This window comes from Podarcis muralis, chromosome 8 (genome assembly GCF_964188315.1).
Source record: "Podarcis muralis chromosome 8, rPodMur119.hap1.1, whole genome shotgun sequence".
NCBI lineage: Eukaryota > Metazoa > Chordata > Lepidosauria > Squamata > Lacertidae > Podarcis > Podarcis muralis.
The window spans coordinates 41,943,771-41,955,614 of NC_135662.1; the positions used below are offsets into that span (position 1 = coordinate 41,943,771).

General features: G+C 43.1%; 1 protein-coding gene across 1 annotated transcript in view; it reads left to right on the forward strand.

The window, feature by feature from the left end:
• The window catches only part of LOC114600648 (ras-related protein Rab-10-like), a 38,437-nt gene extending 29,741 nt beyond the window's left edge, over positions 1–8,696 (forward strand). Inside the window, exons 5-6 of the mRNA XM_028737076.2 lie at positions 5,222–5,323; positions 8,372–8,696. Coding sequence (XP_028592909.2) covers positions 5,222–5,323; positions 8,372–8,449 — 180 coding nt within the window. The 3' untranslated portion in view covers positions 8,450–8,696. The remainder of the gene's footprint in view (positions 1–5,221; positions 5,324–8,371) is intronic.
• Positions 8,697–11,844: the final 3,148 nt, after the last annotated feature.

The window sequence follows — 11,844 nt, forward strand, 5'->3', positions numbered from 1 at the left end:
GAACAAGCCATTACCATTTCTCATTCCTTTCTAGATTTTGTTTGAATTGCTCTTCCATTCCTTTGTCACAATATAGGAAATAATTCTGATTTCTCTCCATTTGGTGCAATTTTCCTAGGGAGCAGAACAGCCAATATTGCCTGCTTTCATCAAGTAGTATCATGTAGTATTTGCTTTGCTAATAAATTAGAAGCATTTTGTCATATATAACTGTAAACATTGAGCAAGCTCACTATTATCCTTAGAGCAGGGGTTTTCAACCAGTGTGCCATGGCAACACTGGCCTCTGTCCCTCTTTCCTTCCCTCCCTCCTCTGATGCTCTCTTGTGTCTCTGCCTCCCAAAGGCTTGCACAGCTCTTTGTTGCAGCAGCCCTGGCTACAAGCTCCCCAGACAAATGGTGCCTCTGGGGCTGGCCAGGGGGTGCTGGTTGCCAGGAGCTGAGGCAGCCTTGGAGTAAGCAAGCAAGCAGGCGAGGGAGCCCAGCTAGCCAGTCCACCAGCCCTTGTTGTTGGAAATGGACAGACAAGTGGGGTGGCTGAACAGGCAGGCAGGTGCTGCGCTGGCCTTGCTGTGCCTGCTGTGTGCAAGGCCTGCCTGGGAGTTGAGTGTCTGGTGCTGAAGAGGAGCCATTCTGCCATGCAAGCCTGGCAGTGCCCGCTGCTGCCATTGCTGCCTCCCAAGGTGAGTAAGGTGCTGGCCTCATGTTCACGTTTGGCCAGTCTCCATCGGGCCACTAAGGCTGAGGGCATCCTCTTCCCAGGCCCCTGTGGGGCAGTGTGAGGAGGCACTTCTCTTTGGGGCAGCTTAGCCCTATATCATTAGGTATCTCCAGACCATTCAGAAGGCCTGACTGTAATCCTATGCACCATTTTAACCAAGATGTAAGGCAGTGGTTTTCAACCAATGTGCTGTGGCACCCTGGGATGCCTTGAATGATGGTCAGGGGTGCCATGGGCAACACTGGCCTCTGTCCCTCTTCCCTCCCTCCTCTGATGCCCTCTTGTGTCTCTGCCTTCCAAAGGCTTGCACAGCTGTTTATTGCAGCAGCCTTAGCTACAAGCTCCCCAGGCAAATGGTGCCTCTGAGAGGCATCTCTCTTTGGGGTGGGGCAGCTCAGAGACCAGGGATGGCAGCAGCAGGTGCCTGGAAGACTCCCAAGGAGAGGGGAAATGAGAGGAGGCTGAGGGAAGACTCCACAAGGGAGGGTGTTCGAAAAAGAGTGAGAGGCTGCCAGCTCTGCAGGCAAGGGGTGATATAACTGGGCTACTGAGCCCCACAGGGGTGTCGCAGAAAGAATGTAGTTGGTCAAGGGAGCCGTGGACTCAAAAAGGTTGAAAACCTCTTCCTTAGAGGACTTCAAAGATAGAATGTATGAAAAATCCTTCATTGGTCTTTGGGAGTGCACAAATGAACTTTAGTCTTGTCCTGAGCAGAGTGATTTAAGTCATTATTGAAATCATTAAGCAAATAGATAAATTTTAATTATTTGATTTGAATCAAATTTCCCATACTAATCAGTTGATCTAATTACAAAAAAAAATTGCTCAGATCCTAAGATAACTTATCCTAAGATAAGTTAAGGAAGCTCACAGAGGGGGAAAGCTTTCTATCTCCACCCACCTGTAGCTACCCACCTGTAGCTCCCTCGCTTTCCACTGTGCCTGCCCACATGGCACCTGCAAAAAGTATTGGTAAATATTCCCACTGTGTTCAGTGGAATGTGGACATGTTCAATGTAGGAGAGGCTGAGCCAGTGCAAACAGGATCTGAGCAGGAATGCAAAGTCTCTCGTGTATTGTGGTTTTTGGAGGGAATATTTACTAAGACTAGGGCACCCAGTTGGAGATCCCTGCCTTTTGTGTATGACTTCCCTTTTTGGAACAGTGTTGAATGTGAACTAAACCAAGATTGAAACACATTTCTTTTGAAAAATCATCATATAAGCTCTAAGTACAGGTTCTAAGAGAGCCTTACACATTCCCTTAATTAAAATTATGAGATGTTCTGACATATGTTGTGTGGGTGGTAGAAATATTAAAGGCTAGACAAATGTGCTGTTTTTCAGTCAGAAACGCCTAGGCAACATTTTCCAGCTTTAAAACTCATGCCTTTATGTGGTTATCCATTTCAATTTATGTCCTGCCTGTTTTCTGTTTGTATTGTTGTTTGTTTGAATATAATAGTTACATCTTTATTAACCTTTATGTGGCACTTTATATGGGGAAGCTTGGAAATCCTGTTTGCCTTTACGGAAACCTTACCATTTTTATTACTATTTGTAACATTCCACCACCACCCTTTTTTCATATAGCTATTTTATTTATTTGGACCATTTTGTCCCTGCTCTTCAGCTCCAAATGCTTCTGACAGTAGCTGACAGTAAAAATAAAAAATAAAAATAAACTAGATACCGTATAGAACAACACTAAAAGGAGCAGAAAATTAAAATAGGAGTTTCATACTTTCTTAGCTCTGGTTTTATTCTGTATTTTAAAAGGTATTAAGCCAAACATCTAAATAAATACAATTTATTTCCTTGGCACTGGAAGGGGATGGCACCAACAGGGGAGCCTCTCTGGGGGAGAGTATTCTAATGGTGGAGTGCTACACCAAAAAGTGTTGGATATCCTCATCCTTCTCTCTTCTTCAAATACAGATGACCCTCAGAGAATAGCCTCAGAAAAGGATCTGGGCTTGTATTCAGTGAAGTCGACCCATTTATGCAAGGACTTCTACTTGCACAATGGAATCTCTCCTTCTGCTCTCCTCTTCCTGATCTTGCCCCAACCCCCCATCACCACCACAAAAAAGTCTGCTCTGGAAGGATAAGGGAACCTCCAGAACAGGTTGGTGGAGCACGGCAGTATAAGTTGCATTGCACAAGTGGAAGTCCTTGCAGAAACGGGACCACTTTGTTGGGTACAACCCCGTGTGCTTTCAGGTGTTTACTGAGATAAACAAATAATGGTCTTCATATTAGTGCTTTGCTGTGTTATCAATTAGATTATTCAGTTTCTAAAAGTTTAATTGACTTAAAGGGTGCCCATGCTTATTCAGGCAGCAATTATTTGTTTAAAAGTTTCTTTCAACTACTGCTGCTGCTACTTATTACTATTATTAATTCATGTTATAGCCTGTCCTGCTTCCCAAAGGACCCCAGGGGGGCTTTCTTACCATATGACCACTGTTTCTAGGTTGGGAGCACCATTTTAACAGGCACTTCGTGCCCGCTTTCCTTGGTTTAGGAAGGAATACCTCTAACTGAGCAATGGGGGACCTTCTTTCCACAAAGAACTGTGTTTCCTCAAGGGTAATGTTTGTTGTTGGGTGGGTCCAAAATCACATCCTGCAACCTTCATTCTCTGAAGATCACCACATACACATGCACACTCACACACACATACACACCTCCCCCCCCCCCAACAAACATGCTCCTTGACCACGGCCCATCAAGAGCCGCCAACTCAAGGCATCCTAGGTTCTAGCACAAAGAGAGGGATGGGCAAGGAAGCTGGTTTATTTGGAGCTACCACAAAGTGCCTTGAGCAGCTTAAAGCAGCACCTCCCCATCTTTTCCTCTCACCTTTCCCAGCAGAAGGGCAGGGGAGTAGCTGCTTCGTTGCCTCTGGAGAACCAGCTCCACACAAAACAAGCTTCCCTCACTCTTCAGCTTCCATTTATTTGCCAGTTAACTGGCAAAAAAAAACACCCACTTGCGATTCTTATTATTTTTAATTAACCAGGTTGAAGACCTATGTGAGATTTTTCAGGGACACATCTTTATAAGCCTCTTTTTTACCCCAAGAACACACATTTTTCACCTCAGATTTTCATGCTAAACGTCCCAAAATTTTGGTAGTTAGGATTCAAGCCTTTGTTTTGGATGGGATTCTAAAAATCTTCCTAATGTGATTCATTAAATTATTTATTTCCCCATGGCTTACTTCTATTGGCACGAATAATTCAATCCTTTTCATTTGTTCCTGTAATCAACTACAGAAACCAGTAATTACAGGTGCTCAAAATAGCTATAAATTGTATGCCTCCCTCCCTCCCCCACTAGCCTAGAAGAAAGACATTTTCTAGGGAGCTACACTCATTTCAGGAGAAATTATTAGATTTGCTATTCAAAAAGGCATGCATGCTCTTTTCTTTCTCAATTTATTTGACCTTTCTTTTCTCCTTTGTAAGATCTCCATGGGGATCATAAGGCCAAACATGTTTGAAAAGCATGTCTGAGAAATGTCACTGCAAAAATGTTTTTAAAGCTTTGTAGAGTCCATACATTGGTAGTATTTTACGTTTGAAACAAGTATAACCTAAGATTAGAATGAAATTATTGTTGTATAGTAGAAATATGTTGTTGTTGTTGTCATGGTCATCGTCGTTGATTTATTAATTGCAATTCACACATTAAAACGGTTGAAAACCTCAAAACAACAAATACATTTAAAACAAGACTGAGAGCATGTAGACACTCGTGGTTAAAACCCATTTATGTTGTGTTGGGGGGAATAAATAAATGGGGAGTGGGGGAACCCACTATTTCCCACTCTCCATTTATTTATTTATTTTCTCCACCTGTACACCCAACAGATTTTCCACACGTACTAAGCTTTGTGAAGGCAGCATGGGGACTCTGACAGCATCCCAGAGCCCAGACTGTTTGCTGTCTGTGCAGTCTTTGAAAATGACAATGTGTGGTCCATATTGGTTTGAACCCAGCTAATTAAGGAGACTTACTGTTGGTTAAATCTTGCTGTTGAGGAGACTTACTGTAGGTTATTATTATCCAATAATAATGGGGGGGGCAGAGGGGAGAGAGAATAGATTATATCTATGGATATAAAAGCAAACCCCCATTTAGGTGGGCTTATGTTCCAAGGCACCATGCATATATTTGAGATACAACTGAAAACCCCCACCCCACCCCTTTTTGTGACGTTTTTTATTCACCTCTGGGTTTGGCGCAATGCACATGTGCATAGTCCTGCACATATTGAACACGGTTAATGGGGGGGGGGTTCCTGTATATTCATTCCCAACCCTAAATAGACTGTGAAATGAGGTCTGTTGATTTCATTCTGTGACAGAGTTTGTAACTGGGATTGTGCAAACCACTTTTCAAATTGAGTTTGCTATGAATTGCACTTTCTAGGCATTAGTAGTGTTTGAATTCAGACTCATGTTCCTTTTTGTTTGTTTGTTTTATTTTCCAGCTTGCTTGGGAATATGGAATACCCTTTTTTGAGACCAGTGCAAAGGACAATATTAACATTGAAGATGCCTTTTTAGTGCTAGCTAAAGAAATATTGAACAAGGTAAGCTCACTGCAACAACTTCTTTTTCTTAGACCAAATCTTGTAAATTAGATGGCCCAGAAATACAAATTCATTCCTGCTCTGTGAATATATTTAGCCTACATATTGTTGTCTTTACCTTAACAAACAATGATGTTTTGAAGAAAGAAAATACATGTGATAGAAAGGGAAAGTTTAAACATACGTATCTACTGACTATGTACCTCCATCTACCTACTGACCTATAAGTTTGGGATCAGAAATCTCCAGACGTTGTTGGCTGGGCTCTGGCTCCTGTAGACAGACTGGGGCCTTCTTAAAGGGATAGACACAGAGGCCATTCTGCCTGAGGATCCTCACTTTAAGGTTTCTGATCATGTTGACTTAGTCTACAGTCTCATCCAGTCCCAAAACAATGACCACTTCAGACCCATCCAATCTCTCCAATAGTTTGCCTAAAATCTACTTTCCACCCTACCCACCATGATACACTAGTTCCTCTGTCCCTACAAATCTATGGTGTGACCACATTTGGAATACGATGTACAGTTCTGGTCTCCTCACCTCAAAGAGGGTAAAGGTAAAGGGACCCCTGACCATTAGGTCCAGTCGTGACCGACTGGGGTTGCGGCGCTCATCTCGCTTTACTGGCCAAGGGAGCCGGCGTACAGCTTCCAGGTCATGTGGCCAGCATGACTAAGCCACTTCTGGCGATCCAGAGCAGCGCACGGAAACGCCGTTTACCTTCCCGCCAGAGCGGTACCTATTTATCTACTTGCACTTTGACGTGCTTTCAAACTGCTAGGTTGGCAGGAGCAGGGACCGAGCAACAGGAGCTCACCCCGTCATGGGGATTCGAACCGCGACCTAGGCTCTGTGGTTTAACCTACAGCGCCACCCACGTACTCCACATTAAAAAATAAATTATCATATAAAACAGCAGCATATCTGCTACCACCTGGGACTGATGAAGAGCTATTGGAGCTTTTGAGCTTAAATAGTCCAGAGGCAACTGTTGGGGAGGAATACTGGCTTGCTGGAGAAAGAGCAGAGGACTAGGGGATAACCATGTCTTTGCTCTTCTATAGCCTCTTCCCCTACCAACAGTGAAGGATAGGGGGCTTTGCCAAGAGGTTTCCCCTGCTATTCCAGTCATCTAGTGAGAAGATGTATAACAAGTGCACTGGAGGTAACCCTAAAGGGTTGTAAGAAGGGGCGGGCAAGAGGCCCACTGGATCTGTTGCTCCCCAAGCCCTATATCCTGGGAAAAGGGGCTACTAGAGTGTCACAAGGCTCAGAAACTGAAGAGACCCTGTCACCAACCCATTAAGTGTAGAGGGACCTTGGCAAGTGGACACCACCAAAGAGCAAGGCTAGCCAGAAGTCATTCAGATGGACTTCCGAAACCTACTCTCCAAGCTGAAAACACAACTGAATTCCACTGTGGTCAGCATTCATCCCACATTTGTCATATAGCAGGAATGCAGAGCCTGTGGTCTTCATATGTAGTTGGACTGCAGCTCCCATCATCCCTTATCACTGGCCACGCAAGCTAGGGCTGATGGGAGCTGAAGTTTAAGGAAACAAGCCAGGATCAGAAACCATACTTTGAAGTTGACTTGTTTCCCCAAACTACAGTTTGTCTGAGCTCAGATGTAGCAATAAACTCATTAGTTAAAATTGGAAGTGAAAGCTACTATTTTTTTTGTCAGGAGGGGATGGAGAGCTGATGAGCCCAAGGTTTGTTCATGTAACACAAAACTATAAGTTAGCATTATGCCCAAAGGTGGCCATAGTGTCCACAAAAGCTGGCTGTTCTTTGTATCTCATGGAAAACACTGTTAATTTGAAAGTGTGGCTTCTGTTGTTAGGAAGAGCTGAACTACCTTGAATGGGTATGTTTTTATATGGGAAATTGAAAATAAATGAAAAACGGAGTAGCTGAACTATGCATTTCTATGACTTTCAGGAATACTGTCCACTCCCCTCCTAAGTATACATTTAAGAAATTTGTGTCATGCACATTCTCTTACTTAATATGTGTTTTGACAGCATCTAGAATCCTGAATTGGCTTCAGCATCAGGAGACTGAGTCTTGTTGTTCTGACATTGAAGTGCTATTGGTGAATTAAATTCCTTAACCTTAGCGTAATGCATTTTGCTATTGTTTCTATTTTTAAAAAAGAAAGACTACGGTGAGAGAAATCTAGGAATTCCAGATTGCAGTCAATTCCGAACAGACAGCACTACTTCATACAGTATATAATTTGTGTATGAATTCACTGACGCACAATGCAGTGATGGTCACTAGCTTAGAAGTCTTCAAAGGGGGATTAGGCAAAATCATGGATGATAAGTCTATCAGTGGCTGCTAGCCATAATTGCTATATGAAATCTTCATGTTCAGAGACAGCATGCCACTCAGCATTAGTTGCTGGGAAACAAATAGCAGGAGAACAAGATTGTCTTCAAGTTCTGCCCAAAGGCATCTGCCTAGTCATATAGGGAACAGCATGCTGATCCAACAGGCTTTTAGTCCTGAGGGTAGCACTGGACTGCAGCACGTGGACAACAGTCATCGGGCTACCCTGATCCACAGCCTTTCAGGGTTGCTGTGAAGATGTAATGATGTGCTTATCCACTGCTAGAGAAGTTAGCTGAGCTCTGGTCAACCACACGTATACCAGGAAGTCAGAATAGCCCAAGGCCCACTGGCCATGAACACGGATGGACTAGCACAGGCCTGCCTGAACTGGCAGACACCTGTTTTTTTTTACAACCAGTAGAGCATGAGACTTTTAATCCCAGGGCTGTAAGTTTGAGCCCCACATTGGGCAAAAGATTCCTGCATTGCACTAGATGACCCTTGTGATCCCATCCAACTCTACTATTCTGTGATTCTATGAATGGCCACTCTACTATGGAATGCTGTTTTTAAAGTCATATTTATTAATGATTATTAATGTTATTCATAACTGTTTCAATTAATATACTCCTTAATATCACGAAAGTAATTGTAATGCTAACTTCGTTCACACTGGATTAAATTCTATTATTCTTTTCCCTCAGAATTCCTGTAAATCCCTTGACTTAGATGTAGTGGACCTATATGAAAAAACACGAAAGAGAAATTGCTGCAAGCTGTGATGAGCAGTTTTGTATTCTTCCTGATCACGTTATCTATTTTGTACATACCAACACTTGAACTTGAATATTTTGTTCTCCCTTCAATGATATACAAAATACCCAGTTGTTACTGGTATTAACAAAGCAACAGCACTGCCTGTCCACTAACATTTTATTTAACTGCCTGTTACAAATGTTCAAAATAAACAAAACTATGATTTGCACAGGAGGACTGTAAAGTATTATGCAAATACAAGCATAATAAGTATCTTCGTGAAAGTGTTGGTTGTTTATACAGGAAATTTATGAAGTAGAAAGATGGACTCAGTGGGGTGAAACTCAGCTGAAAAGATCTAGTTACAGGTAGGTAGCCATGTTGGTCTGCTGTAGTCGAAACAAAATTTAAAAAATCCTTCCAGTAGCACCTCAGAGACCAACTAAGTTAGTTATTGGTATGAGCTTTCATGTGCATGCACACTTTTTCAGATACACTGAAATAGAAGTCACCAGACCCTTATAGTGAGAGGGTGGGGAGAGGTATTACTCAGAAGGGTGGTGGGAATGGGTGATTGGCCAATAGGTGTGGTAAACCTGTTGACAACTGTTAACAACTGCAATTGGTCTTACAGGAAAAAGCAATGGGTGAGATGGCTAAAAATAGCTTTATCATGTATAATGAGACAAGAATCCAGTTGCCTCTATTCAGACCAGGTCTCTCCATGGTTTTAAGTTTGGTAATAAGTTGCAATTCAGCAACTTCTCTTTCCAGTCTATTTCTGAAATTCTTTTGTAATAAAAAAGCTACTTTGAGATCTTGTATAGAATTTCCAGGGAGACTGAAGTGTTCTCCTACTGGTTTCTCTGTCTTGTGATTCCTGATATAGATTTATGTCCATTTATCCTTTGGCGTAGAGTTTGGCCACCTGATCGGCATTCTGTACTGTAAACAGACGCTCTCAGAGGAACTCTCTGTACTGGACAACTCTATTAGGAATCACCCAGCTTGGCAAGAGTTCCACAAGGAAAAACAAACCATTTACCACTCTCAACTGGAGTTACTGAAAAAACAGAAAAACAAAAAACTCTCTAACCTTTCCAACCTACAGGCTACTAATCAAAACAACAAGATCAACAATATTGTCAATCTCTCACAGCAAACACTCAGCCCAGCTGAGGAATCAGTCCTTTCACGTGGACTGTCATTCTGCCCTGCCAAATTCCCACACATGATCCAGTTCTGTGGGGACTTGGAAGCATTTTTCTGCCGTTTACGCCTGAAGGAGTACTTTCAACACACACAAGAACAAGACAAAGTAGAACAAACAACATCTTCACAACACAACATCTCTCAATCTACTGGGGAACAACTACCACCCTCCCAACACATTAATGACCACCAACTACCACCGAAAAAATGTTACACGAAAAGGGATTCCACATGGACCCCTCCTGATGAATGCAATACCACACTAGATCTGTACATCAATTGCTTCCACCACAGAATCCAAACGGATGTGACCAGAAAACACCATTGCTTACAACAAAATCTAAACCATGCTGAAAGGAGAGCTATAGATAATCTAAGGAACAACCCAGACATTATAATTAAAGAGGCGGACAAGGGTGGAGCTGTCGTCATCATGAACAAAACTGATTACATCTAGGAGGCTCACAGACAACTTTCCAATACTGCCTTTTACATAAAATTGGACTCAGACCCCACACAAGAATACAAAAAAGAACTGAACAAGATTGTTAAGGAGCTACCCCCACACATCCAAGAACAGATCCTCACAAACACACCAGCAGAACCTCGACCAGGAACTTTCTATCTTCTACCTAAAATACACAAACCAGGAAATCCAGGACGCCCATCATCTCAGGTATTGGCACTATTACTGTGGGTGTTTCCAGTTATATGGACTCTGTTCTGAAACCATATGGCCTCAGTGCTCCCAACTATGTATGTGACACCACAGATTTTCTGAGGAAAATACAATCTTTGAATAATCTTCCTAACAATACTATACTAGCCACTATGGATGTGGAATCTCTGTATACCAACATCCCACACATATAAGGAACACCATTTCAGATAAAATCACAATGGACTTTGCTACCAAACTCTGCCATTTTGTCCTTACCCACAACAACTTCAAATTTGGTGATGACCTGTTCCTCCAGATCAGTGGCACAGCAATGGGCACTCGCATGGCCCCACAGTATGCCAACATCTTCATGGCAGATTTAGAACAATGTTTCCTAAACGCCTACCCACTCAAACCTCTCTTGTACCTGCGATACATTGATGATATTTTTATTATCTGGACACATGGTCAACAGACCCTGGACACCTTCCACCAGACATTCAATGACTTTCACCCCACCATCAACCTAACAATGAACCAATCTATGCAAGAAATACATTTTTGGACACTACTATAAAAATACAGGATGGGCGTATAGACACCACCTTATACCGTAAATCAACTGACCGACAAACATATTTACTTGCTTCTAACTACCATCCCAAACATACCAAACAATCCATTGTTTGGTACCCTTCTCTAACCCCTGCCAACCTAGCAGTTCAAAAGCACATCAAAATGCAAGTAGATAAATAGGTACCGCTCCGGCGGGAAAGTAAACGGCGTTTCCTTGCGCTGCTCTGGTTCGCCAGAAGCGGCACAGTCATGCAGGCCACATGACCTGGAAGCTGTACGCCGGCTCCCTTGCCCAATAAAGTGAGATGAGTGCCGCAACCCCAGAGTCAGCCACGACTGGACCTAATGGTCAGGGGTCCCTTTACCTTTACCCTTCTCTAAGCTGCTCAGGAATCTCTGGGTCTTTTAAAGAGGCTATACTGAAACAAGAAAGAATAACTGGCTAATATTAAACACCCTCCCCTGTTCCTCAGCCAGTGTGGTGTAGTGATTATTGAACTAGGGCAGGGGTAGGCAACCTGAGGCCTGGGGGTCAGATGCGGCCCAATCGCCTTCTCAATCCGGCCCGCAGACAGTCCGGGAATCAGTGTGTTTTTACATGAGTAGAATGTGTCCTTTTATTTAAAATGCATCTCTGGGTTATTGGTGGGGCATAGGAATCCGTTCATTCCCCCCCCCCCCAAAAAAAAAAAATATAGTCCAGCCCCCCACAAGGTCTGAGGGACGGTGGACTGGCCCATGGCTGAAAAAGGTTGCTGACCCCGGGACTAGGGCCTAGAAGACCGGGGTTCAAATCCCCACCCAGCCATGGAGCTCACTGGGTGACCTTGCACCAGTCACTACCTCTTAGCCTAACTTTCTTCACAGGGTTGTTGAGGGGATTAAATGAGGAGGGGGATAACCATGTACACCACCTTGAACTCCTGGGAGGAAATGGTGGGACATAAATGCAATAAATAAATACTTTAGCAA